The sequence below is a fragment of the Electrophorus electricus genome, chromosome 8 (genome assembly GCF_013358815.1).
Source record: "Electrophorus electricus isolate fEleEle1 chromosome 8, fEleEle1.pri, whole genome shotgun sequence".
Classification (NCBI taxonomy): Eukaryota; Metazoa; Chordata; class Actinopteri; order Gymnotiformes; family Gymnotidae; genus Electrophorus; species Electrophorus electricus.
Genome location: NC_049542.1, coordinates 26,896,383 through 26,911,011, shown reverse-complemented (window position 1 = coordinate 26,911,011; position 14,629 = coordinate 26,896,383). Strand labels below are relative to the sequence as shown.

Genomic DNA, 14,629 nt, shown 5'->3' with positions numbered 1-14,629 from the left:
AGATAATATGTCAGATTACACCAAGGTAGGTAATCATGTAAACAAATACTCAAAGAAAGTTGTATCTCAGTAATATCACACTTATTAACCCCTCTGGCAGATTGGCGAGTCTGTCATCACAAAAGACTGTCAAGAACGTTTGACCTGTCTTGCCTCTGGGGTAATCAAACATGACACCATGACTTGCGGTAATAATGAAGACTGTGTGAATAAGAATGGTGTTTTGGGCTGCTACCCAAAACCTAATGGTTAGTAACTTATAATTTATGGAATAATACATATTTTTGTTTGATCACTTGTAAAACCGATTAGGAATCAGCATAGAAATGAAAAAAAAAGTAAATAAAATGCTATATTAGGCAACCCAAAGGAAACATTTAATGAGATAATAAAATGGGGCCCAAAATGAACCCTTGCAGCACCCCTCAACTGAGAGCTATAGTAGAGGACATCAAGTCAATAACAATTCTTCTTCTAGCTTCCCCAGGTACCTGTTGGGTCATGGGTGACCCACACTATCGCACATTCGATGGTGATTACTACAACTTCATGGGAAACTGCACCTACATCGTGGCCAAGAATTGCCATCCAGACAAAGAACACCCTGAGTTTGAAGTCCAGGCAATGAATGAACGTTTTGGCAGCACAAAAGGCACATATGTTAGTGAGGTCATTATTAAGGTCTATGGACAAACCATCACCATTGTCCAACATGAGACTGGACTTGTGAGGGTAAGAGATGTTTGAATTACTCCTGTATTGGTGGCACAATTGTCAATCCGTCTAAATCAGTTCTCACTCTTACTCTCAATCTTTCCTCTTACTTCAGATTAGTAATTCACTCTGGTACCTTCCGATCTCATTGGCCAATGGCAGAGCCACTCTCTGGCAGAGTGGTCTCTCGCTTGTTATGGAGACAGACTTTGGTCTATTGGTGCAGTATGACTGGGAACAGTATTTGTTGGTGAAGGTACCAGCCAGCTTCATGGGAAAGATGTGTGGCATGTGTGGGAACTTCAATGGGAAGAAGGATGATGACCTCACCACTCCCAGTGGCTCTTTAGCAACCAGTATTCCAGCACTGGGAAAGAGCTGGAGGGTTCCCGGTTTACCAGGAGAGGCCTATTGTACTGATGATTGTACTGGGCAGTGTAACGTTTGTAATGGGGAATCATGGATTGAACGTTTGGAAGCAGAGAGCTTCTGTCAATTGGTCACCCTTCTCACTGATGGTCCATTACGTGACTGCAAGTCTCTCATTGATCCCAAGGTTTTCTATGAAAATTGCCTTTTTGACTACTGCATGGGAAAGGGGTACAAGAAATTTCTATGTAAGACAGCGCAAATCTACACAGATGCTTGTCAGCGAGCTGGTATTCATGTGCATGACTGGAGAAATCTTATTGGTTGCCGTGAGTATTATAAATAAATATAGACTATTTGAGCCAATGCGTTCGGGTGCTACTTGTCAGTGTTTGTCTTATACTGTTTAATGGAATGGTATCAGTTGTTAATCTATAACAATTGAAATGTATATGAATAATTTTCTATATATTATAATCCTGGCTACAATGTTTGTATTTTAATAGAAATATGTACTCTCAACTGTATTCATCACCCATTCATATAATACAATTACCATTTAGGGAAAGTTATTTACAAACTGCCAAGAAAACAGAAGGCTTAGTGCAAATTTATGATACGTCCATTCAGCTACTACAATAGTAATTTGATTTGAACCAACCAACTTTTATTTTATCTTGAATTGTAATTATGGCACACCGATTTTAATCTAAAAATGTATTCTGACTTAATTTTATTGACTCACATTTTCATCCCTTCACAGCTGAGCCAAAATGCCCTGCAAACAGTCACTTTGATTCCTGTGCCTGTCCTGCTACCTGCGAGAACCCCTCTCCACCCGCTGACTGCAAAACCAAGTGTGTGGCATCTTGTACCTGCAATGACGGGTTCCTGTGGAGTGGGAACACGTGTGTCCCTAAGAATCAGTGCGGTTGCATATACAGCAACGGAGGGCAGAAACGCTACCTACGGGCTGGAGAATCCATCTGGGCTGATACAACTTGCAGCACAAAATGCACCTGTAATAGTGGTCAAGTTGTGTGTGAAAAAGCCAGCTGCCCAGATGGATCAGAATGCAGTATAGTAGAAGGGATCAGAGGCTGCCATCCAGTCTCTCATGCAATTTGCAACATCTACGGTGACCCCCACTACAACACTTTTGACAACAGCACCTACAACTTCCAGGGCACCTGCACCTACACTGTAGCTCAGGGCTGCCATCTGGAGGGAACACACCTCACTCCATTTGCAGTTATAGTGGAGAACGAGAAGTGGACAGAAATCCACGTCAACCCAAGTGTCTCTGCAGCCAAGGTGGTTGTTGTGGAAGTGTATGGAATGATCTTAGTCCTGCGAAGAAACCAGCTACATCAAGTAATGGTTAGTACAATCTAGTTAAGAAGACTTGTGATATCAACTGAAAAGAAAAAACACACACCCCAACATTCATATTCTCTGTAGCTGTTTTAAAAGCTTCAAAAAAGTAAACATGCTTTAAAAAAGAACGTTTAAATAAACATATATATTTTTTATTCTCTCCAGTAAAGCGAGACATAATTTCTGTGTTAATACAGTTAACAGAAGCTCTTGTGAAACTAAATCACTTATCTATACTGGCGGGTGTACAGTGGCCTGGAACTCTTTATTAGTGTCAGTTCCTGTCCAAAAATAAATTCCTAAAAACAACACACTGACTCCAAACCACAAAAGAACTGTCCATTTTATTCCACAATATTGAGATCTTTCTTATAACCACCATCTTTTCATTGTGCCTTCTTGATTGGTGTGTCTCGTCTCTTGTTTGTAAAGTTATGATTTAGTGATAAAATGATATCTTAGGAAAAGGAAAAAATAGTGGTGCTTTGTCACCATTGGTGACTGTTGTCCTGACTGGACATTCAAGCTAGCGTTGATTTTCAGATAATTATAACATCTGTAACAGAATCAGCCTTTGCATTTGAAGAAACCATGTAAACAAAATCTAATCAGCTTTCTAGGGGAAATTATACTCTATCCAGAATTGTCAGCTAGAACTGTTGCTGCAGGTAACTAAGGTAGGGAATAGGTGTCAAGTGAAAACTTTGTAGTTAAATGTTGAATGTCTCCATGATTTTACAATGGAATTTTTATGTCACACTTTAAGGTTAACGGGATCTTGGCAAACATCCCTGTAAGTCTGGATGATGGAAAAGTGAAGGTCCAGCAGGAAGGTGTTGAAAATGTAATCTTAACAGATTTCGGCCTGATAGTCACCTACGATATGGTTTATCACGTCACCATCACTGTCCCGAGCAGCTATCATGGCAAGACTTGTGGCTTGTGTGGAAACTTTAATGGCAACAAGAACGATGACTTTCTGCTGCCAGATGGTAAAGAAACCAAAGATGTAAAAACATTCGGAGCTGCTTGGAAAGTGCCTGTTCCTGGCGTTGTTTGTGATGATGGCTGCAGTGGTGACGTGTGTCCAAAGTGCCCTGAAAACAAGAAACTTGTGTTTGAAAAGGACTGCAGTACCATCATCAACCCTCTCGGTCCATTTGCTGCATGTCACAATGTAATTAATCCTGAGTCCTACTTCAGAGATTGTGTCTATGACATCTGCATGAGCGATGGAGATAATAATACGATCTGCAACAGCATTGCTGCATACATGACTGACTGTCAGAACTTTGGAGTTACTGTTAAACACTGGAGAACACCAACATTTTGCCGTAAGTGCAGTCACTTTGTAGAAATCGTTTAAGATAATTATAGGTAATATTTTAGTTATTTAACTAATAATCTCTACCATTTTCCTTGTAGCTTTGAAATGTCCTGCTAACAGTCACTATGAAATCTGTGCGGGATCATGTGACACACCCTGTCCTGGCCTCACTGAGATCATCAAATGTAATATTCAGACGTGTTTTGAAGGCTGCATGTGTGATTCTGGATTCTTCAACAATGGGACGGGCTGTGTTAAAGCAGATCAGTGCAGCTGTTATGAGAATGGACACACCTACAAGGTAGGTTACATCTGTATTATTCTGTATGAAAGGTTGGAAAGTATTTTGCCTTTAAAATTAATGACTATATTATAACAGAGTTACTTTGATTCTTATTAAAACAAAATTAGAATAGCACTTTTATAAAGTGCCATTAATTAGTTTTTAATTATCCTAATGATGATGATGATGATGATGATGATGATGATGATGATGATAACTCTTATTATTAGTTACATTTATATGGCACCTTTCTCAAGCTCAAGGACACTTTATAGACAGATTATTCTCCCTCATATGTAACTGATTTGATTCTGCCTTATGACACAGTACCCTGGTAACCAGGAGGATTTCAGATCAGTTCTTTTTCACTGTTCCATGGTCTTGGCTAAACCTTGAGGTCAACTGTATTCTTATGGTAGTTGTGCCAAGGCTGTAGAACAGCTTGACACTGAACCTAAAGCATGCTCCTTTTATTGCTGCATTTAAATCAATACATAACAAACCTATTTGCATTAGCACATTTCAATATTTTAGGTGTGTATGTAGGATTGCCATGGTTCTGTGTCATAATTTATTTTGTCCCATGTATGTGATTTAATATATATTATTTTATTTCCTATTTATGTATATCACTGTGGTCAACATTTTAAAGATGTTCTTTATAAAGAAAATTGACTTAATTAGTGGTGTTTGCTATTGGTATACCTATCGCAAACAAACAAACAAATACATAAATAAATACATTTCAAGACAATAAATACAATTCAAAAAGAACACAAAAATAGCATTAATCATTTTGGTTCATTTTGGTTCATTTTGGTTCTTAAACTGATTTTCCATGCCATTGTGATTGTTAAGTACATTTTGGCTTTTACCTTTTGGGAAAACAGCCACAATCAGATCAGACCAAGATAATATGTCAGATTACACCAAGGTAGGTAATCATGTAAACAAATACTCAAAGAAAGTTGTATCTCAGTAATATCACACTTATTAACCCCTCTGGCAGATTGGCGAGTCTGTCATCACAAAAGACTGTCAAGAACATTTGACCTGTCTTGCCTCTGGGGTAATCAAACATGACACCATGACTTGCGGTAATAATGAAGACTGTGTGAATAAGAATGGTGTTTTGGGCTGCTACCCAAAACCTAATGGTTAGTAACTTATAATTTATGGAATAATACATATTTTTGTTTGATCACTTGTAAAACCGATTAGGAATCAGCATAGAAATGAAAAAAAAGTAAATAAAATGCTATATTAGGCAACCCAAAGGAAACATTTAATGAGATAAAAAAATGGGGCCCAAAATGAACCCTTGCAGCACCCCTCAACTGAGAGCTATAGTAGAGGACATCAAGTCAATAACAATTCTTCTTCTAGCTTCCCCAGGTACCTGTTGGGTCATGGGTGACCCACACTATCGCACATTCGATGGTGATTACTACAACTTCATGGGAAACTGCACCTACATCGTGGCCAAGAATTGCCATCCAGACAAAGAACACCCTGAGTTTGAAGTCCAGGCAATGAATGAACGTTTTGGCAGCACAAAAGGCACATATGTTAGTGAGGTCATTATTAAGGTCTATGGACAAACCATCACCATTGTCCAACATGAGACTGGACTTGTGAGGGTAAGAGATGTTTGAATTACTCCTGTATTGGTGGCACAATTGTCAATCCGTCTAAATCAGTTCTCACTCTTACTCTCAATCTTTCCTCTTACTTCAGATTAGTAATTCACTCTGGTACCTTCCGATCTCATTGGCCAATGGCAGAGCCACTCTCTGGCAGAGTGGTCTCTCGCTTGTTATGGAGACAGACTTTGGTCTATTGGTGCAGTATGACTGGGAACAGTATTTGTTGGTGAAGGTACCAGCCAGCTTCATGGGAAAGATGTGTGGCATGTGTGGGAACTTCAATGGGAAGAAGGATGATGACCTCACCACTCCCAGTGGCTCTTTAGCAACCAGTATTCCAGCACTGGGAAAGAGCTGGAGGGTTCCCGGTTTACCAGGAGAGGCCTATTGTACTGATGATTGTACTGGGCAGTGTAACGTTTGTAATGGGGAATCATGGATTGAACGTTTGGAAGCAGAGAGCTTCTGTCAATTGGTCACCCTTCTCACTGATGGTCCATTACGTGACTGCAAGTCTCTCATTGATCCCAAGGTTTTCTATGAAAATTGCCTTTTTGACTACTGCATGGGAAAGGGGTACAAGAAATTTCTATGTAAGACAGCGCAAATCTACACAGATGCTTGTCAGCAAGCTGGTATTCATGTGCATGACTGGAGAAACATCATTGGCTGTCGTAAGTATTAGTAATAAGGGAGAAACAAGATATGTACTGTATATATAAAAGTATGTTTCATGAAAGTTACAAAGAGACATTTAATCTAAAGACTCAACAGACTTTGCTGACTCATGTTATACACCTGTGAGTTTATCTAAATAGAACTTATTGGTGGAAAACTTTGGCAAAATATTTTGAATAGGGATGTATGGTTCTGCTGATGTTCACATAATCCTGTCTTCACAGCTGCACCAAAATGCCCTGCAAACAGTCACTTTGATTCCTGTGCCTGTCCTGCCACCTGTGAGAGTCCCAATGCACCCGCTGACTGCAAAACCAACTGTGTAGAGGCCTGTACCTGCAATGACGGGTTCCTGTGGAGTGGGAACAAATGTGTCCCTAAGAATCAGTGTGGCTGCATATACAGCAACGGAGGGCAGAAACGCTACCTACAGGCTGGAGAATCCATCTGGGATGGTGACAACTGTAGCAAAAAATGCACCTGCAACCCAACCAATGGTCATGTTATATGTAACAGTGTGAGCTGTCCAAGTGGTACCACATGCATGGTTGCTAATGGGATCAGAGAGTGCCATGCAGTCTCCCAGGCAACCTGCACCATCTATGGTGACCCCCATTACATCACTTTTGACAACAGCACCTACGATTTCCAGGGCACCTGCACATACACTGTAGCTCAGGGCTGCCATCTGGAGGGAACACACCTCACTCCATTTGCAGTTATAGTGGAGAATGAGAAGTGGACAGAGATCAAAGAAAACCCAAATGTCTCTGCGGCCAAGGTGGTTGTTGTGGAAGTGTATGGAATGATCTTAGTGCTGCGAAGAAACCAGCTACATCAGATAACGGTTAGTACAGTCTTAGTTAAAGCAGACTAGGAACTCCTAAAGATATGCTGAAATGAGAATACCTTTAACTACAGATATAAGTGGTTTAACCTTGACAAAGTGTAATCACACACAATTTTAAATTTTAAATTGTTTATTTTTAAATTGAGTTCTTTCTGAGAAACTGAATAGATGATGAATGGTATTTCAGTTTTTATTCCTCCTGTGAAGTACATTAAGATTGAATCATGGAGGTGTCATAGGTGGGATAAGAATTTTGGTAGTTTGCTATCCTGTCCTTTGTTAACATTTGGGCAAAACACATAATGAAAAATGAAATTTTACAAGTGAAAATATAACATAGAAATATGATTCAAACTTGACAAATGCTTGAGTTGTTTATAATCAACTGAGACTGTAATTCTTTCACTTGACCAACCATGCCACTGCTGCCTTGTGGAGAAAGGGAACAAGCTACTTGGTTTAAACCCTGTGTAAGATAGAAAAATAAAAAAGCTAATGAAATGTGACACTGATAAGGTTTGCTATGTGAGCAGCTCATGAAATCCTTTTATTTCAGGTTAATGGTGTTATAGTCAACATCCCTATAAGTCTGGATGATGGAAAAATAACTGTCCAGCAAGTGGGCTTTCAAAATGTAATCACTACAGACTTTGGCCTGATCATCTCCTATGATATGATTTATCACGTCACCATTACAGTCCCAAGCAGTTACCTGGGAAAGACCTGCGGCATGTGCGGATATTACAACGGTAACAAGAACGATGAGTTTCTGTTGCCAGATGGTAAAGAAACCAAAGATGTAAAAACATTCGGAGCTGCTTGGAAAGTGCCTGTTCCTGGCGTTGTTTGTGATGATGGCTGCAGTGGTGACGTGTGTCCAAAGTGCCCTGAAAACAAGAAACTTGTGTTTGAAAAGGACTGCAGTACCATCATCAACCCTCTCGGTCCATTTGCTGCATGTCACAATGTAATTAATCCTGAGTCCTACTTCAGAGATTGTGTCTTTGACGTCTGCATGGGTGACAGAGATCATGACATGCTCTGCCACATTATTACTACATACATGACTAATTGTCAGAACCTTGGAGTTACTGTTGAAAATTGGAGAACACCAACATTTTGCCGTAAGTATAAATAAGTCAGTAGAGATAATGTATTTATTTATTTGTTTAAAATATTTCTTGAATTATATTTCTTTGTTCTTGGTAGCTTTGAAATGTCCTGCTAACAGTCACTATGAAATCTGTGCGGGATCATGTGACACACCCTGTCCTGGCCTCCGTGAGATCGTCAGCTGTAATATTCAGACGTGTTTTGAAGGCTGCATGTGTAATGCTGGATTCTTTACCAATGGATCAGGCTGTGTTAAAGCAGATCAGTGTAGTTGTTATGAAAATGGACTCACCTATAAGGTCAGTTATATCTGTGTATTTATAGTACTGTTCAAAAGTCTGTGTGATTTACAGTTGTTTTTACTTCTTCACAAAGGAAATTATAAATCACTAACAAAGGAAAACATTAAGTTCAATGTTAAAATCAATATCAAACTGTTTGGCCAATGATGTTTTAGCGAAGGACTTCAAGGCCTTATACTGGAATTTGAAATCCTAATCCTGAGGTCTCAGTACTGAGAAATTTAGGTTTTAAGATTGGAAACCTAAAGTCCTGGGTGAAAACCAAAAACAGAGTATATCAGTGATGCTTCTTCTGTTAAATGCTTTCACAGATTGGCGAGTCTATCATCACAGAAGACTGTCAAGTGCGCTTAACATGTCTCAGTTCTGGTATAGTAAAACACGAAAGCATGAGATGTAACAGTGATGAAATCTGCCAGGTTAAGAATGGTGTTCATGGGTGTTACCCAAGGCAGTGTCAGTTAGATACTGGAGGCTCATTTACCCTTTTCAATGGAACAACTTGGACTATTGCATCTCTGGGAGCCTTTGACTTTGTGCAAGTATGTGACAGCACTCTTGCAGTGAACTGGTTCCGTGTAGTGGTGGAGCTACAAACCACAAGTTCTGGAGTTTATAAAGCTATGGCTGTTTATGTCTTCTTTGAAGATGGGCTTGTCACCGTTAACAGCCAACAGGAGATTTGGGTGAGCAATATTTATTTTTATTTTTATTTATGCTTACACATCTCTAAAACTTAACCCATGCCAACTAAAATTAGACATTAAGATTTTATAAAAATGTGTTTTCTTAACAATGCTGATATTCTCTTTTTTTTTTATATATATATGCAGCTCAATGGTAGAAAGATGTCTATGGCTACTCTAGGAACAAATCAGAAATTTATTAAGATCATTGATCATGCAGTCGTTGTTGAAATGTCTGCGTTCAGTTTGATCTACAGTCAGTCACAAGAGATCACAATCACTGTCAGTGAAGAGATGGTTGATAAAGTTTGTGGTGCTTGTGGAAAATTACATGGGCCTATTACTGGTGAAAGCATACAGATGTACATGAATCAAAACAGAGCTCCTGACTTTCCCAGCTGGTAAGTATGATGAAAAACAACAAAACTATAACTACATTTATCTGATGCTTTTATTCAAATGACTGAACACAACTTGAGGGTTAAGGGTCTTGTTCAGGGGCCCAATAGGGGTAACTTGGTGTTGGTGCTTGAAACAGCAACCATCTGATTACTAGTCAAGTAACTTAGCCACTGAGCTCCTTATGAACGATGAATAGAAGAAGTACTATAAATTAAGCAACCATAAACTATAAATGCGTTAACATTTATGTGAAGATTTAATAATGACAAGTTTCATCCTGTTTCAGTGGGTTATGTATGTTTAATAAAGCAAGTGTTTATGTATGAATGGATTAATTAAGATTTAAGACATTAGTTTGTAACTTGGTATTTTTAAAATTGCATGAAAGACAAATTTCAATGTCTGTCTGTATTTTTTATTCCAGCACCTGATAGCTGCATTTTGCTTTTGTTAAGTTGGCTGGAGGCATCTACCAGAATACATACATTTTTGTTGATATATGATTCTCTACATTATGATTCTCTGAACAATGATAAAATAATTAATCAATAAAGCACTTGCAATGAAACATCATTTTCAGTCCTGTTGTTTAAAAATAAAATTTATATAATTTGATGTCAGATGATAAACATCAACTATTGATTGTACAGGTTTCATAACCTGTACACCACTTGCCTGCAAAGGTTAAATTCCAAATTAAGAAAGTTTTTACTGAAATGATTTGCTCTATTTTACAGCCCACCAAATGCTATGAGAATAAATGAAACCAACTTTGCTTTGCCTGAATATTTTTCAAGGAATATATGTAATCTATACAATCTTTAAATCTATAATACACTACCTGGTTCTTAAACATTAACTTATTATGATGTTTGCATTTAGATGTCTCCCTATGTTGCACTAAAAAGCTGAGCTTTTCAGGTGTTCAAAATTATGTAGCTAATATTTAAGAAACATAATTACCAGAGTGAGCGGTGAGATTGAGATAATCCTGGAAATGTAAGGGCCTAAGATCAAAAGACATATGCACATTACTTCATTACTGTTTTTAATATGATTTTGAGATTTTGAAATGGACAAAATGGTCAGCGACACTTATTCCAAAACATATAAAAGTACAAGATGACTTTACTCAGAAGTCCACAAATGAAAATGAAAAGTCACTGGTCAGGGAAGAGTCCAGAAAATTATCTATTAGGCTACTACAGACACAATCAGCTTTGTAAAAGTTGTAAAAAACACTTTAATGGTCCTGCACAGAGGAAAAACACATCGATTGAAATGCTTTCTACATTCATTCTGTTCCATTTAAAAATTATTTTAATACAACACACATTTAATTTTGTTCAACTTCTGGGGTCATCATGACCTGAACTGTCACGTGTGGGACGTTTACTGAGATCCCTAAAGATGACCCCTGAGTATCACCGCTTTGCTTCAGTACGTTAACTAGGTAACAGGACGTAGCACAATGTAACAAAACAGCGAGCAGGCAAGGTTTCCTGGATAGGATGAAAGGAAAGCCCTCTGCTATATGTCATGCCACCTGTTTCCCCAGTTCACTACAACTCCCAGCATTCTGATTACCACCCATTGTAAAACTCAGCCAATCAGCAACAAGTCACACGATCCTCATCACCGAACTATTAACTGCATCTGTTACTCATATACTCTATTTAAACATGTCATTTCCACAATTAGTTTGTAAAGTATTGCAGAGCGTTATTCCCAATTGTCTTTCTGTATTGCCGCTCTACTTCCAATTGCTTACCTGTATTTTTTGCCTGTCCCATTGGATTTGTCTGCTTAGTTATTCTGCTTTTTCTGGCTTTCGACCTGTGCTGTTTATCCCTCTGTTTCGGATGCTCCCTGACTATATTAGTCCTTTAGTACTGTCTCTGACCCTTGCCTGTTTTATGACTACTGTGTTGGATTGTCCTTTTCTGTTTAAAATTTGATTGTTTATGTCATATGGTGCTCAATAAAGAGTATGAAGAGGAGCTATTATCCTTTTATTTAAGAATTGCATATCTGCACATGAAATCTCCTAATTTGAATTATTAATATGAAAGTGGTGTTTTGTAATCCAAGGACATCATGGATATTCCGATAGCAAAACAATGGCATGCTAGCTACAGATACACTAACTACATGCCACAGGAAAAACTAAGAAACGTGCTAAAATATAGCATCCAGAAATGCACCCTGCATGTGGGATATTGATTCCACCAAAGTTGCATGCAGGTTCCATCCAGTTCAGAGAAACAAGGACCTTACTTCCACTTTGACTAGGGTAAAAATCCAGAGCTAAGAGCAAATCAATTTTAAACAGTGTGGTCATAACCACTTCCAGTTCCTTCAAACATTATTTATGTTGTATTAATTTAATTAAAAGTAACTTAAGTGAAGAGATGGTACACCATTTAAAGTTGGCATTCAGAAGCAGGAAGTGGTGCAGGCTCAGGAGCAGTGAATGTTGTATTCTAAAGAGCAGCTCGCTGGGAACTTCCAGCAAACACTCCATCATCTGAAATATGACCTTTATAATCAACATCTAGATATGGGAGTTTCTAACTGCAGTCATCGAATGTCATTAGAACTACTGGTTTCCTTGTAGTTGTAGAATGTCAATCCAGTTGTCAGTGGGAGCAGAATGCAGATGTGCTTACAAACCAGAGCACTTAAGAAGACTCCAAAAATGTGCTACTTGCTAGCACCTTTCCACAGTGTCTAGATACTGAGAAAAAACAAGAAAACACAATAAACAAACACTGGAGGCTAATTTCATACATCAGATAAACAAACACTGGAGGCTGATATCATACATCAGCTACAGGCATCTCACTGTCCTATTATTTACTACTCAATCGATGGTTGCCAGTTTGGTGATTTTCCTTCTGCCAATTAAACGTGAGTTGAGCCAGATGTGATTTTTTATCAGAAAAACTGTACTGGACACCAATTTACTATGTGAATGAATATACCCTGTACAATTGGTACAATAAACATTTAAATGAAAAACAAAAACAACAACAAAACATAGTTTAAAGTATTTTTGTTTTAAAACCTGGTACGTTTCTTACAGGCTTTGGAAGCAAACAGCCCCATTCCAAAGTGGTAAAAGAGTCTTGAAGCTTTTTCCTGTAAAATATTAAGAAGTGCACTAAACATTTCCACTAAAAGCAAAACACTGAGAAAACTAATTGTAAAATCATTAATTACCCAGTAGTTCCAAAAACACTAAGTTTTTGTTAGGCTATGTTGCCCCTGTAAGACAAGGTTATTTAAGTATTAATTCATAGATTTACTACAATTATTATTATACTTATATAATAATAATAATAATAATAATAATAATAATAATAATAATAATAATGCTATGAGTAAGACCGTTAAAAACAGAAAATATACATTACTAAAGACCGTTTGCCAAGAATTGCAGTGTAGCCATCCGACTTTCCCCAACTACAGTTACGATTGTTGATATTCTGTTTCTGGTTGAATGAGTTGTTTTATCTTGTGGAACCGCAGAGGAAATTCTTAAAATTACACGTCTTTACATTCTAGCACTAGACACGGGTTTTGAAAACCCTCGTTCACACTGAATCACATGAGCGCAAGCTAGGTTTATTTTGTCTTGCGGCAACACCAGTGCTTTTGGCTTGCCTTTGAGTGTACTAAACAAGCGGAGTTTGCACTCCATTTCTGCTTATTGTTATACTTAGTTTTTCGGCAATTTTGGAAGTGTTGTCTGGATTCTCAGTGGATAATTCAGATTCCCTATATTGTTATCCATAGTGCCGCATAAAGGTAGTGAACACCCGATGATGTATTTCGTAAGCAACGGGTTGGCAAATATCCAGGTGAACACGTTTCAAGCGTGCTGTTGTTTATATTTGTGAACATGTAGGTCCTCTACCTTCCACTAGGGAGAGCCACAGCCTTAAAGACCCAAAAGCAATGGTCACGGAAGGCTCAAGAAATAAGCATTACAGCATCTCACTCAGTAGATTGTCTTGATTTGATCAAATTGGAACACATACGTGGTTGGAGAGCTAGGATTTATTAAAATCAAGATATAACACATTTGAAACTAAAACATCGCTATACTGCCTTACTTAAGTGTATTGTGATTGTACTGGTAGTCTACTTACTGCTGATTTTCCGGATAGTTTATGCGACAGAAGGTCACAGTGATGTATTACTGGTGCACGTTAGTGTTGTCTGAATTCTGTCGCGGTCACAAGTACCCTGTGTAGTGTTTTACTGACAGATAACTGCTCGCCTTCTCTCTGCGACGATCCTGCGCCTCGAGTTCTGTTTTTGTTTGCTTTCGCTAGCTCTTCCTGCCACCATCACGGATACATTGAAAACCATACCATATATGTCATTGTCACAATATCTCTATTAACAAAAGCAGAAGCATACTTGCTCCAACATGAATAAAGAATACAGAAGCATGCATGCTCTAACTACGAACACACTGCGAGTATGTTTCTAAAGTATTGGCCGTGTTACACTAGTAAACTTAATAGCTGGCTGTATTCTGTTTGATGGGTCTGTGTATATATATACACAATGACATCGCGGGGTGACAGTGAGCTGGAAGGTGATAGTTAGAATTCTCCCTTTTCCGTAAACATTATGACCTTGACTCAGTGCTGCTTCTACCTTATTCGCTTTCATGTCATGCTGTCCTATTCTGTTTACTTAGATAGGTTCAATGCTACGGCTAATGGTTTGAGGTTACTGTCTCATTCTAGACACGTCACATCATTTTATGTCCGAACACATTACACCTGCTGTGTCGTTTACATGTTTCTGCTCACTCATCTGCTTTGCTTTGTCATCTATATATTCTCTCACATCACAGAATAAAGTG

General features: G+C 38.3%; 2 protein-coding genes and 2 long non-coding RNA genes across 4 annotated transcripts; 3 read left to right on the top strand and 1 right to left on the bottom strand.

The window, feature by feature from the left end:
- The first annotated feature begins 501 nt into the window (after positions 1-501).
- On the top strand, positions 502-5,232 carry LOC118241926 (IgGFc-binding protein-like). The gene is made up of 6 exons (XM_035529478.1): positions 502-732; positions 830-1,412; positions 1,847-2,463; positions 3,227-3,794; positions 3,886-4,088; positions 5,080-5,232. Exons 1-6 carry the CDS (start codon positions 502-504, stop codon positions 5,230-5,232), a joined length of 2,355 nt encoding a protein of 784 aa, XP_035385371.1.
- A 1,271-nt stretch (positions 5,233-6,503) lies between these two features.
- Positions 6,504-8,539, top strand: LOC118241925 (IgGFc-binding protein-like; the record flags this gene model as incomplete). Its single annotated transcript, XM_035529477.1, has 4 exons — positions 6,504-6,516; positions 6,619-7,241; positions 7,801-8,368; positions 8,454-8,539. Coding segments are annotated over exons 1-4 (1,290 nt in total), but the record flags the coding sequence as incomplete, so codon positions are not given.
- A 40-nt stretch (positions 8,540-8,579) lies between these two features.
- Positions 8,580-9,562, top strand: LOC113589110. The gene is made up of 3 exons (XR_003411921.2): positions 8,580-8,656; positions 8,971-9,345; positions 9,493-9,562. It is a non-coding gene; the product is annotated as an uncharacterized LOC113589110 (long non-coding RNA).
- Positions 9,563-11,786: 2,224 nt separating this feature from the next.
- LOC118241911 lies at positions 11,787-14,048 on the bottom strand. Its single transcript, XR_004776421.1, has 3 exons — positions 13,902-14,048; positions 12,831-12,888; positions 11,787-12,484 (listed from the first exon to the last, which is right to left on the bottom strand). It is a non-coding gene; the product is annotated as an uncharacterized LOC118241911 (long non-coding RNA).
- Between the last annotated feature and the right edge of the window lie 581 nt (positions 14,049-14,629).